The sequence below is a fragment of the Cetorhinus maximus genome, chromosome 15, assembly GCF_964194155.1.
Source record: "Cetorhinus maximus chromosome 15, sCetMax3.hap1.1, whole genome shotgun sequence".
Classification (NCBI taxonomy): Eukaryota; Metazoa; Chordata; class Chondrichthyes; order Lamniformes; family Cetorhinidae; genus Cetorhinus; species Cetorhinus maximus.
Genome location: NC_135893.1, coordinates 5,459,545 through 5,483,453, shown reverse-complemented (window position 1 = coordinate 5,483,453; position 23,909 = coordinate 5,459,545). Strand labels below are relative to the sequence as shown.

At 37.7% G+C, this 23,909-nt stretch overlaps 1 protein-coding gene across 1 annotated transcript in view; it reads left to right on the top strand.

Annotated features, from left to right (window-relative positions):
* The window catches only part of pex14 (peroxisomal biogenesis factor 14), a 194,602-nt gene that overhangs the window by 85,996 nt on the left and 84,697 nt on the right, over nucleotides 1-23,909 (top strand). The window contains exon 3 of the mRNA XM_078557755.1: nucleotides 1,373-1,457. Coding sequence (XP_078413881.1) covers nucleotides 1,373-1,457 — 85 coding nt within the window. The remainder of the gene's footprint in view (nucleotides 1-1,372; nucleotides 1,458-23,909) is intronic.

The following is a 23,909-nucleotide window of genomic DNA, read 5'->3' as shown; positions in this document are numbered from 1 at the left end:
ACAAGTAGAGCTGGATAGAGAGTCAATGATAGGTGGAGATAACCAAAAGATGTCACAGATGAAAGGACAAAGAGGTGTTGAAGCTGGTGATATTATCTAAGGAATGTGATAATGTGAGTCATACGGACTCGAAAGGTTAACTGTGTTCCTCTCCGCAGATGCTGTCAGACCTGCTGAGTTTTTCCAGGTATTTTTGTTTTTGTTTTGGATTTCCAGCATCCGCAGTTTTTTGCTTTTATCTTAATGTAATTCTTAAGTTTGTTTGTGAACTTGTCAATATCTTCAGTGTTGGCTGAGGACTTAAGTGGAGACAGGCTAGGGTGGGCAGGGTTGCGTGGGGGAGGCACAGAAACTATGCCCAAGCTGATTCTGACCGTTATTCACCTGAACGGTCAATATTGGCACTTATGCAAGGGTGAGTGGAAGTTAATTTATTCTTTATGTTGGCAATTGTTGTGCATCCCTAATTGCCCTTGGATTGAATGGCTTGCTAAGAAATTTCAGAGGGCAGCTAAGAGTCAATCATGTTACTGTGGATCTGGAGGCGAATGTAGGCCAGATTGGGTCACTGGATTAACTAGTTTAGTGACATTACCACTATGCCACCAGATCCCCATAAATGAAATGGTATCACATCCTGATGCTATCTTTCTTTCCATTATCATGTGGCTCTATCAGGTATCACTGAAGTCTAACCCTTAAGTGTTTTCCCTTGTACAAAAGCAAAATACTGCGGATGTTGCAAATCTGACATAAAAACAGAAAATGATGATAAACATCTGCTGAAAGTTCATCGACCTGAAACATTAACTCTGTTTCTCTCTCCACAGATGCTGTCTGACTTGCTGAATAATTCTAGCATTTTCTGTTTTCATTTCAGTGCTTCCCCTTCCTTTCCTTAACCAAGGATCCATGAAGTTGATTATAGTGATCACCTTGTGGCTACAGCTGAAATCAGCTAGCTCCTATTGGGCTGTGCAGCATGAACCCTGGCACCTTCCTGATCTCCTGGGCCCCACTAATCACTGGATAAACTTCCGCAGAAATACATTCTCACATGAATTGTTTTGACATTTGAACAGAATTTTATAGCAGGGCCCATGGATGATTTTAACCACCAGACTCGTTAAATAGAGTTCTTGAATAGATTTTTGAAAAATCTTAAAACAACAAAAAAAAATCCTTTAAATTAGAAAGGTTTGTCTGGTAAAGTTTGCTGATATGAATTGTATATTGCATATTTACCTTAGTGGAAAGAAATTGATAATGATGGCTTGTAACCACTATGCTGGATCCTGAACTTTGTATTGAACTGCAACAAGATTTTAATCTTCACTAACTGAATGGATTATCTGTATTTCTCACTGTCCAGATTGCCACTGCAGTGAAATTTTTGCAGAACCAAAGAGTTCGTCAGAGTCCATTGGCAACAAGAAAATCCTTCCTAAAGAAAAAAGGTATGTCCTTTTCCTTCCAAATTCCAATTCAAACCTAAACTATGATGCTTATTTGACATCTTAAATGACAGATCACATTTTGGCTAAAACTTTGTATCAAAGTCAGGCTTGAGCCTGGATTACATGCCCTTGGGGATAAGTTACTGGGCAGCTAATTATTCACACTGAAAGAAATTCATTGTGAACAATTTTATTATTGGCCACAATGAAGCTTTGAGGGTACCGTTCAAAATGTATGAACAAAGATTTGTGTTTTTCTGTAAAGAGACATGCATGATAAAGTTTGCAAACTGAGGAAATACAGTGTTGAGGTCACTGATGGAAAATACAAAAACCACATTGCAAAATTTTGTATTGATGTAGGTCAAGCTTTTTTTGCATTGCAAACTTGCTCCTGTGGCCAAGGGGGAAACCGAATGGTGGGGGTTTGAGATCAGATCTGAAGTTTTTCCAACTATGAGAGAAATTCCCTTTTTAAATGAAGCTGAAAAATACCCATTTGTTACAATAATGTACAATGTACACAGATGCCTGTCCATCTTAAGATTTCTTAAAATCTAGAATATATTGTTAGTTTTTGACATGTCATGCACACTGATGATATAAGCTTTTCATGACTTTGTTGAACTCTAGCTTGTGATATTTTTGTTGGAAGTCATAGGCTTCGTATTGCTGGAGCTAGTTCAGGAGTGAAGACTGCTGCTTGCATTTCTGGAGTATTGCCTGTTTTTGCTTTTATTTCACCTCCACTGTTACTGAAATCTTTATTCACAATGCTGTCGCCTGAGAAATTCATGCAAAACCTTGTGGCTTGTATCCCAAATAAATTCCTGCACACTCTCATTATGCCGCTTTTTACAGGCCTCCACTGGCTCCCTGCCCTACAGAGCATTGACTTGATCATTGTATTTAAATCCCTCCATGATCTTGCTGCAGACTCTGAATTTGCTGTCTTTTCAGGCTTATGCCCCAGTACACACCCTACTTTCTCCGAGCTCTGATATACTGTGTGATCCTCTCCCTGATAGAACTTTCAGCCACTGTGCCCCTGCAACTTGAACTTCTCTTTTGAAACATCTACACCTTGCCACCCCCTCACCAGCTTCAAAAGCTTCCTAATAAAAATACCTTTTTGACCGTAATTTTTGCCACCTCTTACTTCTGAACTGCCTGTTCATTTTCACCACTACTTACTCCCACCTCCCTGGTCAGTAATCTTATGAAGTATCATTACAGGAAGGATATCTTTGCCATCAGCTGGTTTCCCCAATACCCCTGTGCTCAGGAAGTGTAGGAGTTGTTTAGTAATTTCAATGCTAGATTATTTTGTTCCTCTTGTGCCAGTCTTGTGTAGGCAACATTAAAGCTCTAGCATATTTAATAGTATTAATGGCAGACTTTGATTAGTGTGAAACTTAAGGTAATTCCATCACTAAGATATGTGATGCTGAAACTCATTCCACTTGAACTATGGTCTCCTAAGGAATCGGGATCAAAATTTGTTGAAGGTGCAACTATCAGTAGGTTAACATCACATCTTTACTGAACACTATTGTCTGGAATATTGGGTATGAGAGTCTAGTGATTATGGTACTAGACTAGCAAACCAGAGGTTGAGGGATCAAATGCCACCATGGTAAATTGTAATTTGTGGGCTCACACCAAAAAAAAAAATCCATTAAACCTGCTAGATCATTGTAAGAACCTAACTAGTTGTCAGTTATCCTTACAGGGAAGGGAACTTGCTACTTCTATCCGGTCTAGCTTATAAGTGATTCCAATCCTACAATATTTGGCTGTTTCTTAATGCCCACTGGGCAACTGGGTTGGCAATAAATATTGGCGTGGTTTCCCAAGAACAATTTTTTAAAAAAAACTTCCAAGTCAAATATGTTGAAAAGAGACCTGATCCTTGAGAAAGTCCTTCATCTCATTTGTTGGTAGCTCGCTTCCACTTTTTGGCATTGCTGAGGCATAATCTTAAGGTATGTAGCAGATAAATTATTTAGGGAGAATGCAGATACCCACTATTAGTGTTCTTCGAATGAAGTTCATTTTCCATGGATCTTGCTTCCACTTTCCACCATTGGAATGACCTCAAGAATAAAGTGAATGAGCTGGAAAGGATATACATGGTTAAGAGAGAAAAGGGAAGGGATATCCTGATTAGGGTCTGTTTTAAATAGGTGAAGTATTCAATGATATGGATAAGATAAACTCAGAATATTCCTCTGTTATTCAAACCAGGAGAGCATTCATTTAAATTACTGCAAAGGAAATTTAAAACAGATCACAGTAAAATTGTGGTTGCTCTAAAGATGATAAACATTTGGATTGTTTTACCATATGAGGAGTCAAAGATGTTGGAGTAATTCATTTTGCACTTGAGCATTAAGCTTTAACGTTGGAGGGATGACTTCACCACAATTAAAAATGACGTGTTTAGAGCACATTTTCATCAAACCTGGCTGCCCTACTTTTGTCACTCATACTTATAGCTGAAATTATTCTAAGCTAACCAAATTTTTTCTACCTAATTTCTTAAAGATCTATTATCCTTTTTGCCATTATCTATTATTTTATGGTTGATCCTTTAATTCCACCAGATATTCAACCAGCTGTAAGTAAAATGTAAAAGTTCAGTACATCCATCTGCTTTCTGATCCTTGTCCCTTATGGTATGTGATTGCAAACTCTGATTGTTAATCTGACTTTCCTGTTCCTCCCCATTACCATTCAGCCTTTTTGTTTTCCTACCATCTACTCAACTCTCTCTCTTCCACCAGCTGGGCACCCCATTCTTTCTACTACTGATGACTCTCCCAACTCTCTCTTAATCCCCACATGCTTTTGTGACCTGCCAGTACCTACTCAACTCATCCCTCTTTGCTGAAAAGAAACACAACTCTTTACTCTCGTATAAACCACAAAGTCAGCAGGAGAGGGGAATATATAGCAGATTTTGCAAGCAGTAGTGTATTTGCAGTGATCACATTTAAGAGCAAATGGCAGCCTTCTCTCGCCACTTGCTCAAGTGACTCCCACTCTAACATTATTATTAATTATTATTTAGCACTAACTTAACATTATCCATCTGACACAATGATAAAATCGAAACCCTCCCACAAAGTTCACATTTATAACCAAAATCATTCCTAAACTCTCCCTTATATTAAATTTGAACAAGATTATGCCTGTATTTATAGCTGACCTTCTATCATCTCACTTACGAAACATGTCTCATGCAATTTGCCTCTAATTTCCCTCACAACCCAACTCGTTGCAACTACATAATAAAACCTTAAAAACACACAGCTCTAGTTTACACCACAATTACACAATCCATTTCCTTATAAAGCCATATATCCTGCTACGTGTCATGAGCAGCAATTACAACAGATCCACTAGTCATGTATTAAAGTGGCATGTCACATGTCACATTTTGTTAAAGAAGTAAAGGGTTAATATGCTGGGTGTTTCTGGACTGCAACAATGCAACTTAAAAGTGCGTTCTAATTTCCAAGTGCCCATACCTAACGGCACTGAATTTGGAGCCACCTCAGTGTGTATTTACTTACACCAATTGTACTTCCTGACCTTAAAAGGACAGGTCACATTACACACAATAGAATAATAACAATAATAATATTTAACAATCGAATAATACATTGTGTATTACATTGTATAATACTCCAGTCACGATAAAACATTGTGCCATCTGATATACCCTGAGCAGCACTACAGGCGTTCTGCTGGTATTTTTTTTAAATATGAATTTAAAGAAAGCTGTAACTTTAAACACTGTAACACAATGAATGGCAGGCAATTTATGAGCTATGCAATAAGGTCTATAAGTCTTTAGACCTACTTTTTTTTAACATTGCTGTGTTTAGCTCAAACTGAACAGCAATAAATTATATTATGTGACTGTTTTGTAAATCCATAGATTTACATCAAAGATGTAGATAATTATATTTGCATGTAATTCATAACTACTGTATTTGCATGTAATTAACTTTGCAAAAATACTATCTATAAATATAATTCACAACTAAGGGAGAGGCTGTAACATGAAACGTGTCAGTACACGGTACTTGACTACATAACAATCACAGAATCTAACAGCACAGAAGGCCATTCAGCCTGTAATGCCTGTGCTAGCTCTTTGAAAGAGCTGCCCAATTTAGTCCCACATTCCAGTTTCCTCGTAAGCCTGTAAATTAGTCATCTTCAAGTACATTCCCAATTGTCTTCTCCAAAGTTATATCGAACCTGATTTCTTCACCCTTTCAGGTAGTGCGCTCCAGATCTTAACACTGAAGAAATTTCTCCTCATTTCCCCTCTAATTATATTGCCAATTATTTTAAATCTCTGACCTCTGGTTACTGACCTACTTGGTCCATGAAAACCCCTCATAATTTTTATTACCTCCATTGAGTTTCTTCTTAGCCTTCTCTGCTCTAAGGAGAACAATCTCAGCTACTCTAATCTCTCCACATAACTGAACTCCCCCATCCCCGTTATCATTGTGGTAAACATATACCCTCTCCAGGGCCTTGACATCCTTCCTAAAGTGCGGTGCCTAGAATTGTGTGCAATACTCCAGCTGAGGCCCTTATCAGTAATTTGTAAAGGTTTAGCCTGACTTCCTTGTTTTGTGTTCAATGCTGCTGTTTACAAAGCCCAAGTATCCTTTGCACTTTCTTAACTACTTTATCAATTTTTCCTGCCACTTTTGAGGATTTATTGATATGCATTCACAGGTCCTCCTGCTCTTGCACCCCTCCACTTCAAAATATTTAGATTATACTGCCTCTTCATGTTGTTTCTCCCAAAATGCACCTCTTCACATTTATCTGCATTAAATTACGTCTGCCGTCAGTTTGCCCATTTTACCCTTCTATGTCCTGTAATTTTTTAAAATAAAAACTTTGTAAACATAGATGCAATATTTATAGTACAAAGCCTATGCTAGTAAAATTGTCCTTTTGATCCTACAAATTGTTCCTCTTAAAGGGGACAGAAAAATAGCTGCAGCTAGTCTCACTGCTTCTTGCCTCATGCTAACCTTGTCCATTCTGTCCCTTTTGATAGCATAATTTTGAGGGAGTTAGCAATGCAGTGGATCTTCTTAATAAAAATCTTGTGACTGCATTTGTTAATTGCTTTGTATCTGTTGACATATATAGTTAATTTGTTAAACACTTAAGAGACTATTATTAAGCCAATTTATAGAGAGGTACTACTAGGTATCTTAATCGTTAAAAAGCAAAAAGCTTGGGACAGTCAGAGGCTACTGGCAACTAACTTTTCGGCCTTAGCATACTATACTATAGAGGCTTTTATCACCTGTGGACTTCTGGGTTAGGGGATTGATCTGTGCACTCAGACATCTCATGTTTAACTAGTTTTAGCCCCTGTGTAGGTCTGATCAGAAAATGGAAACCCTTTATCATTGTGACATTTTTTTTGCACTGTTGGCGGAGACCAGTGACAATGAAGGGAGGCCAATAGCAAACATAAAAACACTTTATTTCTTAATGCACAATTTATAATGGCTGACATGTAAGTAGTCAATGTTACTTCTTTGGATGCCATGCTCTTGTTTTTTTCTTAAAGTGATTAGAAGCTGAACCATGCACAATAAGTAAGTTATTCAATGTGCAAGAATAAAGATGGGAACGGACAGAGAACTCTTTTGTGTAAGGCAAAATTCTTGATTAGCAATTGATTTTTGGCACCATTATCTGAAGCTAATAGATGTAATTGCCAAACTCTGTGGTGGAGGTGCCCACAAATGACCAGATCAGTGGTTGGAATAAAATAATCTGGAACCATGCCTTTATAGATAATGGCTGGCTCATGATTCTCTGTTTTTTGTCTTGGATGTTTCAAACTGAGAGGCATAATAAAACCATATTTCTTCTTAGTTCTATTTATTATTTTGTCATCTAATTTTTATAAAACGACAAACAGATTTATACAGTTCCTGGACACCAAAGTTAGCTGGATGGAATTATAGCCTTTTAATTGACTTAAATGACTATTTGTGTAATACTTGCAGTGGGGACTGGGTCTTTAGGCCATCAGTTTATCATGGTTTCTTTGACTCTAATCATTTCTGATAGATTATGCTGTTCAATTAAATTCCCTATGTGTGCGACGCAGTCCAAATCTTGATTTTTTAGTGTTCCATTACATATAGAGTTGATTATTGTTATAATAAATTCTGTTGTAATATATCAAAGTTCCCTCCTCTGGTCCTGGCTGTAGCCCCATTGCTGCCAGCAGATGAGCTCTTGTGAAGATTGAACATCTGACGAGAGCTACAATTCTAGTCCACATCAGTTTGTAGTAACCAAGGTTGACTGTAACATCCTAGCTTTTTTACACTTTCAGAAGGCACCCATTTATAGGTTACTGACTCTGTTACAAAGGAAAAATTGAACTGTTGTGTTGGTGGAAGGCCTGGACCATTGTGCAGCTGTGCTATTGAATAATCTTTGCAATTCTTTACGGAAAGAAGCACATACCATAGGGACTAATTAATCAGAAAAGCTTTGGGACTTCTCTGTATCATTGAGGCAATGAAGCAGTGAAAACTGAGACTAAAAGCTGCATGATTGTGTAGAGAAACCCAAGATAGAAATCTATTGCTGTGTAGCAGCAGGCTCCATGTCAGATTTAACTGTGCTGACCCGCCTATGAACAAAATAACTCCTGTTAAAAGAAATTAAATAATTTATTTTTTATCTTTCTTACAGCTAGGACCAAATGCAGTTGGGATCTGGATATTCTCCACTGTACAGTCAACATGAACATGATATGTGGTTAGACTGGTATAAAGCTAGGTTTTACCTGTAGAAGGATTGAAAGCATTGTGGTGCAACTGTGACACAAGTCATCAAAATTTCCTTTGTCCAGTATTTTAAAGCCTAGAATAGTAATAACTGAAAGCAATTTATTTTGGTTATTTATTTAGTTAGGGAAGTTCAGATGTCATTCTAGTAGTTTTTAACAGTCATCTGAACCCCAGTAATTAGATTACAGCGTTCAAATTACTTCCTTATGTGGCCAATGACTTCAGTTACTACATGTACTGCATATATGAGTTTACTGGGGCCTCATTGCTGGAACAGATTTATGGATCGTTTCTGGAAATTATCCTGACGAAGGGTCATTGATGTGAAACGTTAACATTGTTTCTCTCTCCACAGATGTTGCCAGATTTGCTGAGTATTTTCACTGTTTCCGGATTTCCAGTATCTACATTATTTTATTATTATATTAGTGTCTAATTCACTGCCACTTCTCTTTGAGAGATGCCCACCTTGAAGAAGTTCTGCACTTGTCTCGGACAAGATTTCCATTTTGTTTCTTCTGCCTTGCTCATCTTCATTACTTCCTGTTTCCCTTCTAGCGTGAGTGAATGGCCATCAGCCTGAAATGCTAGCCTTGTTTCTCTCTACACAGATGCTGAGTATTTCCGGCATTCTCTGTTTTTATAGTGGATCATTTCCTCTTTCCTACCCTGCCTTTTCTTGATGGCAGTCTGTTAGGAAATATACAACAGTAACGAGTGGTGGATGAAAGTCAGCCATTCCTACAATGCAGCATGAGACACTTATTATATTAAAAAAAAATAAAGACAGCATGTTAGAAACAAATTTTATATTGGCTAATGAGAAGCTATGGAAAATGATCCACTCATAAAGGAGGTAATATGAGTTGTTTGTACTGACAGCCCTTGAGGTACATGGAGGAGAAATTTTTAAGAACTAAATTGCAGGCTCCTTTGCTGTCATTTAAATGAACTTTACATTTTTTTCTGCCTTTCATCCCTCTTCACTCCATTCTGCTCTCCAAATGTTGCATTCTTTCTAAGATATGGTTTTCCATGGTCCACTTTTCCATTAAAACTGAAAGCCAAAGGCTTTGAAGATCAAAATGATAATCGTAGCCAATTTTGTCCTAATCAAAAGACACTGAGGCCAGTTGTAGTGTTCCTGTCACTGCTGAGATTGGTCCCCATGGTTTTATGGTTCAGCCACCTATTCTCTTCACCAGCCGATCAATTATTGCAAGGGAGATAATAGTCATATTTTAGAAAATAGTGAATAGATGTTTCTCCAAAACAATACTTTTTAAAATTGGTGTATAAATTGTCCCAGTCTTTCAATTAACCTATTTGCAAGAAATCTTACATTTGAATCACAGAGAAATCAGTGTTGTGGTGGACAACAGTAAACCTTCTATGCTTGAAACAACATGAAGATCGAGTAATCTGGGATTTAGTAATAACATTGAAAGAGACCATTCCCCCTGTTTTCTGTTTCTGGTAACAGCTGAATGATTAAAGGGGTTATGCTGAAATAATATTTTGTTATACACAATTTTACATTTTCCTGCCGATTACATGTGTCTTTACAAGTGTAGTTAACTTTTTTGCCTTCAGGTAGAAAAAACATCTGTGGGGTCTTCTAGCACATCAACCTCCAAGAACAAGAAAAAGTGATGTAAAATTTCTCCCTACCACACTCCTCAAGGATAATCAGCAACTTATATTAATATAGCACTTGTAATGTATTAGAACAATTCAAATAGCTTCACATTAGCATAATCAGACAAAAATTGACAATGAACCAAAGAAGCAGACGTTAAGATAAGTGTTCAAAAGATTGGTCGATGAGATAGGCTTTAAGGAGCCTCTTAAAGGAGGAGATGAGGCAGAGAGGTATAGGGAAACAATTTCAGAACCGAGGACCTAGGCAAATAGTGGTGGGTTGAAGGAAGTGGAATCTGCAAGAGGCCAGAGTGAAGTAGCGCTGCGTTCAGGGAGGATTGTAAGCTGGAGGCTGGAGCAAAACTGAACAATATTAATCCACTTTATATCCCTAGCTGACTTATTAAGGATAGTATTAGACCCAAAGAGGAGTCATATAAATTTGCTAGAAAAAGTAGCAAGCCTGAGGATTGGGAGCAGTTTAGAATTCAGCAAAGGAGGACCAAGGGATTGATTAAGAGGTGAAAAATAGAGAGTGAGAGTAAACTTTCAAGGAACATAAAAGCAGACTGTAAAATCTTCTATATGTATGTAAAAAGAAAATATTTAGTGAAGACGAATGTAGGTCCCTTGCAGTCTGAAACAGGAGAATTTATAGTAGAGAGCAAGGAAATGGCAAAGCAATTAAACAACTACTTTAGCTCTGTCTTCATGGAGGAAGATACAAATAACTTCCCAGAAATACTAGGGAACCAAGGGTCTAGTGAGAAGGAGGAATTGAAGGAAATTAGTATTACTAAAACTGAAAGAAATTAATGGAACTGAAAGCCAATAAATCCCCAAGGCTCGATGATCTACGTCCCAGGGTACTAGAGGAGGTGGCCATGGAAATAGTGGATGGGTTGGTTGTCATCTTCCAAAATTCTGTAGATTCTGGAACAGTCCCGGCAGATTGGAGGTTGGCAAATGTAACCCTACTATTTAAAAAAGGAGGGAGGGAGAAAGCAGGGAATTACAGACCGGCTAGCCTAACATCAGTAGCAGGGAAAATGTTAGACTCTATCATAAAGGATGTGATAACAGGACATTTAGAAAATATCAACCGGATTAGACAGAGTCAACGTGGATTTATGAAAGGGGAGTTGTGTTTGACAAACCTACTGGAGTATTTTGAGGACGTAACTGACAGAATAGATAAGGGAGAACCAGTGGATGTTTTTGGATTTTCAGAAAGCTTTTGATAAAGTCCCATATAAGAGGTTAGTGTGCAAAATTAAAGCACATGGGATTGGAGGTAATATATTTGCATGGATTGAGAATTGGTTAGCAGACAGGAAACAGAGTAGGAATAAATGTGTCGTTTTCAGAGTGGTAGGCAGTGACTAGTGGGGTACAGCAGGGACCAGTGTTTGGGCCCCAGCTATTCACAATATATTTCAATGATTTGGATGAGGGAGCCAAACGTAATATCTTCAAGTTTGCTGACGACACAAAACCTGGTGGGAATATGAGCGATGAGGAGGTTGTTAAAAGGCTTCAAGGTGATTTAGACAGGTTGAGTGAGTGGGCAAATACATGGCAGATGCAGTATAATGTGGATAAGTGTGAAGTTATCCCCTTTGGTAGGAAAAACAGAATGGCAGAATATTATTTAAATGGTAATAGATTGGAAAATGTTGAATTGGAAAATTTGAAAAGGGACCTGGGTGTCCTTGTACGCCAATCACTGAAATTAAGAATGCAGGTGCAGCCAGCAGTTAAGAAAGCAAATGATATGTTGGCCTTTATTGCGAGAAGACTTGAGTACAGAAGAAAGGATACCTTACTGCAGCTGTACAGGGACTGGGTAAGACCATACCTGGAGTATTGTGTATGGTTTTGATCTCCTTACCTAAGAAAAAGGATATACTTGCCCCAGAGGGAGTGCAGCGAAGGTTCACCAGACTGATTCCTGGGGTGGCAGGATTGTTGTATGAGGAGAGATTGAGCCGACTAGGTCTGTATTCACTGGAGTTTAGAAGAATCAGAGGAGACCTCATTGAAATGTATAAAATTCTGACAGGGATGGACAGACTGGATGCAGGGATGATGGGGCTGGGGGGTCTAGAACAGTCTCAGGATATGGGGTAGACCATTTAGGACTGAGATGATGAGAAACTTCTTCACTCAGAGGGTGGTGAACCTATGGAATTCTCTACCATGGAAAGTTGTGGAGGCCAAGTCACTGAATGTAATTAAGAAGGAAATAGATTTCTGCACTCTAAAGGCATCAAGGAGTAAGGGGAGAGTGCGGGAGTACGGCGTTGAGATAGAGGATCAGCCATGATCATATGGAATGGCAGAACAGACTTGAAGGGCCAAATTACCTACTCCTCCTATTTTCTATGTTTCTATTTAGTGCATGAGCCACCTTGAATTCATGCATATGGTAGAGTGTTTAGAGCACATATGTAGTTTTGAGTTTTTATTTTGCATATCAGGAGTGATGAAAGAAAAATAAGCTTCAATGTAATTTTTGGCAAATAGTTAGGTTTATCAAAACACTGAATTCCCAAGTTTGACTGTTACTCAATATACATTCCTATCAGTAGACAAATTGAACTAGTTTTGAAACCAAATAGCCCAATAGGGCATCTCACAATGGTTCAATAGACCTCTTCTGGGTACCATAAGGAGAAATAAGGAAGAAGAGAAAGGTGCTGAGTCAGTCCTGTCACAATCTGCATTGTGGTCTTGGCATAAGCAATAGAACAGAAATCTGCAGGAAACTAAGATGTATCTATCCTGAAATTATGCACGATATCCTAGCCAATGATTGATTGACCTGTACCACTTTAGTCAAGGCATTAACCAGATGGTTAAAGGCCCCTGTTAAAGTGGTGGAGAAAGAAATCATGGATGAATTAATTTGTACACTGGTATCCCACAACAGGCCAATGTCACTGGGTGGTATACAGATGTATGTATAATTTCAGATGCCACAGCACAAGAAGCAAATTTACAGATATTGAGAGGATGCAGAAGAAACCAAGCAGAATGATTGACGGGATGGCAGGATTGGCTTATGAAGTGCAGAATTTGTAAATTGAGCATGTTCTCATGGGTATGGAGAAGGCGAGATGAGAAACGATTGTTAATTTTTTAAAGCAACTAGATAACGTAGGCCATAATGATGTATTTCACCTTAGTAGCACAGTCAGAAAATTCAGAGGATAGGGCCTATGTAAAAAAATGGTTAATTTACTATTAATCTATGAAACCAATATTCCAGTGAGCAAGTGGTCAATCTATGGAACAGGCTCCTGAGGCAGACAGTGGAAGTGGTTAGCACTGATTCATTCAAATACAAATTATATATTTTTCTTTCAGAAGATAACAGAGTAATTTGAGAGATGACACGTGGTAAGTGTAGCAAGCTTTGGAGAAACACGTGGGTTTGGACTCATGGTTCTCAGAGCCCTCCACCCACTGGGGTTTTCCTCACATCATGTATGTGCTGCAGATTAATTAATAGAGATTAATTGCAATGATTAGTCAACAACATCATTTTTGTTATGACTAATTGGATGGTAGAAGGTGAATTGGATGGACTTGGTCTTTTTTCACAAGGCAGTTCCCACGTTCTATGCATAGTGGTTAAGATATTTGTGTGCAGGTTCTAGATGTTTCCTGTAGCCTTCATGGTGAAGTTCATGGGTGATAAGCTCATCGAAGACTGCTAGTTGCCGAATGTCTCTGAAAAATGTGTGTAAGCATATTACTCAGAATAGTTATTTTATGTTTATTCTCTACACCTTGAATACTAAAGATTCATTTCAAATCTGTTTTTCTATAATCCATGCACATGATTTTCTTTAAATTCCCCATGATTGTAGAAAAGTACAGAACTGTTAAAAACGTGATTAGCTTTTTTGGGAAAACTACAAATGCTGGCCCTCTGGGGGAGTTTGGGCAAGAATGTTGCGGTAGCCTTTAAAGAGTTAATTTGATTTCATTTTACACAGTTAACTAAAAGGTCACTTTGAAAAAAAAATTGAAAGCATTTCAGGAAATGTATTGAAATTTGATAGCAGTTTACTGTGCCATGGTATCCTGCATTTTACCTTAAACATACCATTTTCAAGCAGTCTGCTTTATCTTCATAAGATTCTGTGAATGACATTTGTGTCCTTCCCATACTAATGTAACTAACTGCATATCAAGGCTAGACTTCTCTAATTCACATCAAATTTGCTTTCATGAAACCTTAAATCAATGCTGACAGCTTTTGGCTTTAAGCTGAACACTGCTCTTGTTAATTTTCAAAGCACTAAAGACACTGCCAATATGCAGCCATAGAATATCAGAAAATACTGTCATCTTTTAACAATATTCAGAATTTACATCAAAAGTGTGAAGCATACATCTGCCTTTTTTTTCTTGTATTTTCTCAGATGTGGTGAACAAACCATTCATTTAGATAAACAATATGATGGCACTCTTCTTCAAAACCCTCCATGGAAATAGTTTGTTCTTAGGCCTGTAACACAAAGTGAAGATGACTTAAAAATTAAATCAAATTTATAAATAAAAGCAAAATGTGCTGGTGATATAGCCAGAAAATTGCATGACACAATATGATGCAATTTTTATTTCACTTATGGAATGTACCGGTCAAAATCACTGAACTGTATAAAATGCTTCAACATAATATTGTCAATATCTGTACTGACGCTAACCAGCAATGTATTGTGTTGTGCTTGTCATTCAGTATGTGGTCACCATTTTGAAAGATTTATTTATTAATAATGAGCAGAGATGTATACTGCAGACAAAAATATAATTATGCTAATATACATAGTTAACTTTCCCATGTAATCAAGCTGCAAGAAGTTTATTTTTTGCAAAGAAAACCTTTTAAATTTACACTTTGACTCTCCCAAACTGAAATAAACTAGGGAAATTGGAAGAAGGAAACACTATGAATATTCTCGAGAGGAAGGATCCAAAAACTTGGAGATTAAGAAGTTGCTCTCTTTCCAATCGTTGACATAATCATTCCAGAGTGAAATGCTCATTTATGTCTTGCTAGATTAGTTAACGCTTGGGAACTGTTTGAAGGAAATTAAGGGTGTTTCTTTTGTCAAATATAGCACATATTATAGAGGTTGCAAGGTCAATCCATGGCTTTACCAAATTCTATCTCTGCAGACTCCTCTGGTCTTGTGTCCCCTCCCACATTATTAAATAATAAAAGCAGAAAATGCTGGAAACACTCAGGTCTGGCTGCTTCTGTGGAGCGAGAAACAGAAATTTCAGCTCTGTGACCTATCATCAGACCTGAAACATTAACTCTCTTTTACTCTCCTCAGATGCTGCCAGACCTGTTTTTATTTCAGATTTCCAGCATCTGCAGTATTTTACTTTTGTAGTCTTCTATCTGTTATCCTCTTCTTTCACCCCATAGTTTGTGGCCAACCCTTGCTCTAATTCTAGGCACACAGCGAGACATGAGCATACAGTCTGGTCTGCCAGTTCAGTGCCATGCTGGTGGCCAGTATTTACTCCTCCACTAACGGATTATCTGGTCATACATCTTTGTTACTTGTGCCACCTTGCTGCAATGATTATCTGCAAAACAGCAGTGACTACTCTTCAAAAGTAATTCATTGACTGTAAAGCACTTGGAGTGTTCTGAAGACATGATAGGCACTTTAATGATACAAGTTTGTTTTTTGCTTTTATGAACCTTTATAACCATGCCTTCTGTCACCTCCCTTGCTCTCTCTTTCCATGTCTGAGCATCCTTTTTCTTTTGATTTCCCTCTATGATATGCCTTGTGATTTTTTTTTCTATGTCAAAGATGTTTTTTAAATACTCGTTGGAGAGCATTACGTTTTGCAAGGGGGGGTTTTGTAAGTTGCTATCACTTGCAGGAGTGGAGATAATAACTGAAATGAGCAGCTGATGTTGAATAGATCTTGTTTTTATCCTATTCTATAGGTATTCAATTTCACTTTACACTTTAGCCCCTTTGTAATGGATGCTTTTATATATAAAGTGGTAGATGTGCTACATTTATCTGGAACGTTTGCCACATGCATTTAATAAATGATTAGTCCAATAATTTCATGTAAGCATGTCCTGCTCATGATTCTACCTTAAGTAATAATGAATGAAATTTTTCTTTCCCATCCTAAACTCTTGCTATAAACTATTTGGGTTATTGAGATAGAAGTAGGAGCTCAGAGAATAATAGCGGTTTCATGCAAAAATGGCAAGAGCGAGAGGAAATTACAAGTGAAATAGATAATTTAGTTGGACAGATTTACTGAAGGAGACTTAGCTGAAATAAATTACAAAAGAGAAATATCTGTAATGTCATAAAATTATTCTACTTGTGAAAATAAGAATTGGTTAAAAATAGATTTAATGTATTATGTTACATGTGCAGAAATCATATACTGTAACCATAAATCATTTAGCTTTTAGGACTATTTCTCAAAGTGGGAGTGTTTTAAGTGTTTTTGTTAGATTTGTGAAATTTTGAAAGTTTGAACTTGAATGAATGCTTTTACTGGGAGAATTTTCCTGATGCTATACTTTCACTGTCCATTCTTATAGGCAAGATTATAGCTTGAATGACATTCTGGCTGATGCTAGTTACAAATCAACTTTGTCTTTCTAATGGGTAAATTCAGTGCTTGGAGGACTTGAGAATGTAGCCCTAGATTCCCCTTTAGTTGGTATGAGTGACGGAAGCTTCAGATTGGTGTAAAAATGTACTTATAAATATTTTAAAGAATTTTTTTTTAAATTGGTAGATGAAATGTAATTGTATTGGACAAACATAGATGGGCTCATTTGATGATTTTAGCGAATGGCAGCATTTTTCTTAGTCAAAAACCAATTTTCTCAGAACAAATGGAAATAATTAAAAATATTTGTATACAATTGGAGTTTAAAATTCATATTTAAAAATTGCGGCAAGATAGCAGAGCCACTAAATCAAAGACACAGGACCCCTTACTGCTTTTAAAAAAAAAGTTATCCTGTCATGTGATGTGGGCAGCATTTGTTGCCCTTGAACTGAGTGGTTTGCTTGGCCATTTCACAGGGCAGTTAAGAGTCAACCACATTGCTGTGGATCTGAAGTCACATGTAGGCCAGACCAGGTAAGAATGGCAGATTTCCTCTACCCAAAGGACATTAGTGAACTAGATGGGTTCTTATGACAATCAACAGCAGTTTTATGGTCACTGTTACTCAGACTAGCTTTTTTATGAATTGAATTCAGATTCCACGAGCTGTCATGGTAGGATTTGAACCCGTACCCCAGAGCATTAGTCTGTGCCTCTAGATTACTAGTCCAGTGGCACTACCACTACGCCACCATCTCCCTTGCTTCCTCAATAATAAATGTAAACTAATATAAAAGCAAAATACTGCAGATGCTGGAAATCTGAAATGAAAACAGAAAATGCTGTAAAAATTCAGGTCTGGCAGCACCTGTGGAGAGAGAAGAACAGTTAACGTTTCGAGTCCATATGACAACTCTTCAGTGCTAAAGAAGTAGAAATGTGATGGATTTTTTCTACTGTTTTAAGAGGAGGTGGAGCAAAATAGAAGGGGAGAGAGGTGGGAGCTCAGGAGAGATTGACAAAGATGTCATGGACACAAGACAAGAGGGCTGCTAATGGTAGTATTAAAGACTAAAGGTGCTGATAGTGGCATAAAGGTAAGATAGCAGAATGTGTTCATAGCAGAACAAGGGTCAGTGCTCTGTGGAACAAGTGACAGATGGCCATGGGGGGAGGTGTCCATCCTTGGCCCGCTGCAATGTTCCAGTGAAGCCCAGCACAAATTGGAGAAACAGCACCTCACCCTCCGATTAGGCATTTTGCAGCCTTCTGGACTTACATCGAGTTCAACAACTTCAGACCATGAAGTCTCTTCTCCATCTTTACCCCTTTTTTAATCAAATGTTTAAATTTTTATTTATATTAATTTATTTTTAAAAACCCTCCTTTTATCCTTTTTCCTCCCCACAGGGCCACCTGTCACTTGTGCTTTCACAGTGTGCTGACCCTTGTTTTGCTATTAACACATTCTGCTATCCTACCTTTAGCCACTATTTTTCCCTTCTTTAATCTTTAACACTACCATTAACATCCCCTTTATCTTGTGTACATCTTTGTCAATCTCTCCTGAGCACCCTCATCCCTGTTTCTCTCCACCTGTTCCACCCCCTCTTAAACCGTATAAAATCCATCACATTTCTACTTTTTAGCTCTGAAGAAGGGTCATACGGACTCGAACTGTTAACTCTGTTTCTCTCTCCACAGATGCTGCCAGAACTGCTGAATTTTTCCAGCGTTTTCTGTTTTTATTATAAACCAATATAATATATATATGTGTGGATGTTATTTCATTTGAAAATATTCTTTGAGTTGAAGCATTGAAGTGTAGAATTTTGCGAAATAGAAGGAGGCTCTTTTAGTCCACGGGCCCTGTGCTGATTCTCTGAAAGAGCTATCCGCTTAATGCCAGGCCTGTGCCCTTGTCTCATAGACTTTTGATTTTTATTCTTTTTCAAAACATTAATGCATGTTCTTTCCTTCAACAATTCACCCGTCTCCCTTTTAAGAATTGTGGATTTTGCTTCTACCATTGTCTCTGGTAAAGCATTTCATGTTTATTGATCCTCTACGTGAAGAATTCCATACATCAAAAATTTTCTACTGAAGCTAAAACCCCCCCTTAACTTTTAAGAGGTTTGATAAAAGTTTTTATTGTACATCAAAAGTTTGACATTGACTTGTGGAGCAAACAAATAAGAGGTACCACTCAGGATTGGAACCTCTCCTACCTTGCTACTTGTCCTTTGTAGATGTTTCTAGTTGTGTTTAGGGTCTAGCATAGTATGCCTTACAGTGACATAGTTGACCATATTAGCGAGAGCTGTATCTTGTACAGCAATCTGAAATTCCTTTTAGCTAATGTGGAGCTGTATTGCTGGCAGGCACGTGTTCTCCGTACTAAAGGAAGGCATGGAAAGGGCATGAGCATGGAATTAAAATACAGGGAATAGTATAATTCCAAAGGTTTTTTTTTTCCAAAAAATGAATTTCAATTTGACATTTGAATTTATCAAAGGTTTCAGATTTCTTCCTGAGTCCATTTAAGAAATTTCAGTAAGGAGTATGGTCTTAAAACTTTGTGTGTTACACAAATCAGCCAGATTATAATAACGTTTGTGACCATAGAAGGTGGATTAGACAGGGTTAATAGTATATTGTGTAATACTGTGTTGCTAATTTAAAAAATAACTTCTGTGGGAATGGAATAAGGAAAGAAAATAGAGCAATAAATTCTTTGTTTTGCAATTTTTTCCCCCTTTTAAATAAATACTGGTCCGGTTTATGTTTGAAGACAATAGAAAATGTGTATATATAGCTGTAAGGTATGCAGTTTGCAGTATTTATGACTGTAATACCAAGGTGTCACAACTGTAATTTCATGCCCCGGTGAGAAGAACAAGGTCACAGAATACCTCAATTCTGCATCTGGTGATACAGACGACCATAAACAGAGCCTTTAACATATCAGCAGCTAAAATAATGCAGTATAATGAAGTGCAGAATTGCTTTGTATTAAAGAGATGGCATCCATTTTGTTAGAATGTATTGGTTAGATTTAATACCTACAGTGAAATTATCTTTTTATGTCTTGGCCTTGAATCAAAGCCCAACTTGTTCTCATCTCTTCTCGTGCTGACCTCCCTGACACTTGTACTTCTGTGCTAATGTTTAGTAAAGTTTTGTTTGTGTGTTTATAATCATGAAATGAGGCTTTTTACTCAAAGGGTTGTGGGTCTTTGGAATCCTCTACCCCAGAGGGCTGTGAATTTTTAGTTGTTAAGTATATTGAAGGCAGGGATTGATTTTTGAATACTAAGGGAAATATGGGGATAGTGTTGGTAGATAGATTTGTGATAGAAGCTCAGCCTTGATCGTATTGAATTTTGGAGCAGGCTTGAAGGGCCAAATGGCCTATTTCTGCTCCTATTTCATATGTTCTTGGGTTAATCAGATATATTGATAAAGTAGATCAAGGTGTTTTATTATAGAAAAGTATATGTGAACAAAATATCTGTTTTGTTTTGTGCAACCTTGTTTGAAATGAATTCATCCACAGAGTCATCTTTTAGTAGTTCTGTGGAGTAAAGCTTCCAATTCTGAAGTTTTGTCCTTTGAATGTTTTTTGTGTCACTGTTGGAAAATGCTGCTCACACTGGGCCCTGTCCTTTGCAGACAGAAGGTGCTTGTCCACATATTTTGCCTTTTTCAACCAATCAGAAGCGTGGGGGTAGGGGGGAACCATTCCGTGGTTCGTTCCCCATGGCAAAACCTTGACCAATCAGAGTTAAACTGCCTGGTTTGAATTTGAACAAAAGCTTGGCAGCTAATGGTTCTCTGGTGCATTCTCCATGACAACGCCTCTACCAATCAGGGTCCACTTGCCAACCACTAAGCACTCTCCTCTTATGCAGTGTAAATTGGTGTTCAATTTGCTATTGGTATTCTTGCAAACTGCCCTGATGAGTGCAAGACAAAAAGCTTGGACAACATGTCTTCTTTTTTCAGAAATACTCAAGGTCTGTAATATCAAATGACTAAAATGGTGCTTGTTTGTCAGTGATTGTGTTTTTTTCCAATCTGCTCTCCTTTAGACCTGTGTAACTAACAGGATGTGGAATGATCAATATCTTTGTGATATTTACTTTCAAGACCTTCTGAAGCGGTAACTTAATTATAACATCCTGACTGTAGAGCTTCCTAACAACTTTCAGTGGATTATTTCCCAGTTTAAGATTCCACCCCCCTCCCATGTCATATGAGCATATTTCGTCAGAGTTCCTCCAGCCAAGTGGAGGGAAAGATTTGAGTGAACATGTAAACTTGGACCCAAAGTCCAAAGCTGAAGCAACAGAGAGAATGTTCCTTGCTGCAACATGCAAGAAGAGTTTGCATTTATACAGCACTTTATCATGCCCTCAAAGTCCTTCACGTTGAGTGAATTACCGATTGAGCTTTAGTCATTCTGATGTAGGTGAGCGTGGTAACCATTTTATGCACATCTGGATCCCACTAAACGGCAAATGAGACAAATGACTTAATGTTTTACTGAAATCAGAAATGACGGGAAAATGTATGTTGTATAGAATGAATAGCAGGGGCTCCAGGTTTGGGTTTCTGATTAGTTTAATTTCATCAGAGCCCTCAAGTATGTCACAGCCTGCCAGCAGACTCTCACTAAGGTTTAAATCTATATTGTACATTACTGGACGTGTGGTGCTAAATTATTCCGTTGAAGGAATCAGGTTGTAGTGGTTAGAGGACTATTGTCATGCTCTCTAAATCCTAGCTAATGGGCACTTTCACTTAGATAACCTTGTGTGTGATTTTTCCATCAGTCTTTAGCTAGACTGCTATGTAGAATGCCTTGTGGAACAGATTCTCCCCCATAGGGGGAAAATCTGACCTCTTTGTTCTTGCCCTGCAGCAAGGGTTTCTTCTGTTAGCTGAGCTATAGAATGAGCTGCTTTTGGATTTGTTATGCATGTCAGACTAACCCCTTGAGTATTAACTGTATTTAAGGGAATGTTTTAACTAACAGGATAGTTAATGTGCAGTTTTCTAAGGAAGATATTTGAGGCACTGATGGGGGAGGGGGAATTTCCAGTTGTATTTATTTTTCCTTTAGTTGGTTCTAGGTGCAGATGCTGAAAACCATAAACTAAAAACATGGCTGCAATATCTTGATGGTTTGGCATCTTCAAATAGTATCCCTATATCTTTTCATAGAATGTAAAATAACTTTTACTGGCTTGTGTCAGCCATGATTCAGTTGGACTCACTCTTGCCTCAAAGTCAATAAGTAGTAGGTTCAAGTCTAATTCCAAAATTTGAGCATAAAATCAAAGCTGACACTCCAGAGCAGTACTGAGGGAGTGCTGCACTGTTGATGGCAATGCCTTTTGGATGGGACGTTAAACTGAGATCCTGCCTGCTCTTTCAGGTGGATGTAAAAGATCCCATGGCACAGGTGTCCTGGCCAATATTAACCCACCCAGTAACACAAAAAGCAGATTATCTGGTCATCATTTCATTACTGTTGTGCGCAAATTGGCTGCAACGTTTTCTACAAACAGTGACTACACTTCAAAAAGCACTTCATGGCTGAAAATGCTTTGGGACATTCCGTGGTCACAAAATATGCTATAAAAATGCAAGTCTTTCTTTCTTGAACCTCTGGAATGTGCCAAATGGTATAAATGGCTAACTATTAGTTGGTGCAAGCTTACAAATATAGGTGTTTGTTTGTGTCCGTGTCAGTATATTTGTGGAGTATAATAATGTATTTGTACTACTTAAAATGGAGTTGAAATCCCATATTATGTTCTGTTGTGTAGTAATTGAAAATAACAAAGCACAAAATGTATTCACTATGATGCTATATGGAATGCTTTTTGAGGCCATTTTTAAACCCATTAAAAAATTGCTTGTTTTGGACTCTGGTTCAAATTGCCACCTGACTAGGTGGTATCGACTGCAAATTAAAACGTTTCTTGTACCTTTGTTGTGTTAGTTTGGGAGTTATTTATACCTATCTATCTGGTGGTGATTTGCACTAATTGCTTTTTTTAAAAAAAATTTCTTATTGTAGAAATCTACTTTCTAACTCTGACATAATAAAGCCTGAATGAACTGGCTGAATCAAGCAGCTTAAACCTGAACTGAGCTTCAAACCTCAATTCAGCCCATCATCAAGATGAGCTATTTCCATTTCCATAATACTGCCTGGCTCCACCTCTATTTCATTCTTAACCTTGCCCCAACTCTCAACCACCCATCCCCACCATTCCTTTAGAGTGCTTTTGGGAGCTTTAATACAAAGAAGATGTTAGGCAAGTGCAAGTTGTCATTGAGTCTGAACTAATCCAATTTGACTGAGAAGGAAGGAAGGATATGGAAAGAAACGATTTTGAAGAAGACTTCAGGAGCAGATTTGAGACTGCAAAGAAGTTGCTGAGATTGTCTAGGAATAGAGAAGGGGGAAAACCACCATCAAATTATCAATATTAGTATCTTTAGTACTTTATCATTTTAGAGGCATTAAATCTGGAAATTATAGTAGCTTGTTCAGTTCCGGTTAACACTGCCTGAAAGGTGGATTTTGTCATATCTATTTAAATGAATTGTAAAGTGAAATGAGAAAGTCAATTTTCCGAGTGGTGCAGTGCCTTAGTGCTTCAGGTTGAAGTTTTAATGGATGCTATTGAGTGAATTTGTGAGAGTTAAGTGTTTATAGTGCATTATAAATATTTTCAGAATAAATAGGCGATACATGATAGGTAGCAATGGGATACAGAGTTTATACCACAAAGACCAGCAAAGAGCAAAGACCCTATTAGCTTGAGAGTGATGAAGTTCATGCCCATTATTTCTACCTTAATGTAAGTGCTTAATGGATATACTAAATACTAGCCTACCTCACTTACTTCAAGGTCCTTTGACCTGCTACCATGAATACTCTATCAAGCCCTGATAAATACAATGAAAAGCAGGTTTTATTTTAAAGAACATTTTCATTTTCTTCTAGGTTTTTGACTTCCTGTTATCTCCATTGGCCAAAGGGATAATGACCAGGAACTAATTTAAGACATCTGGTAATCATAGGGATGGGTTTTCCTTGAGTAAGCTTCAGGCAAGTCCGTTTTGAGAGCCTGACACCATTAGCATCTGGACGGTAGCGGAGCTTGGGCAGCCTGCTGGCTCCAAATTGAAAGAAGTTGGCTGAAAGAAGGCAGATGTTAATTGTATATTAATTGAGTATTTAATTGTATTCAAGTGGTGGTCCTTAACTTGGGATTCGCTTGTGTTTCTATATATAGGTGTTGGTTGG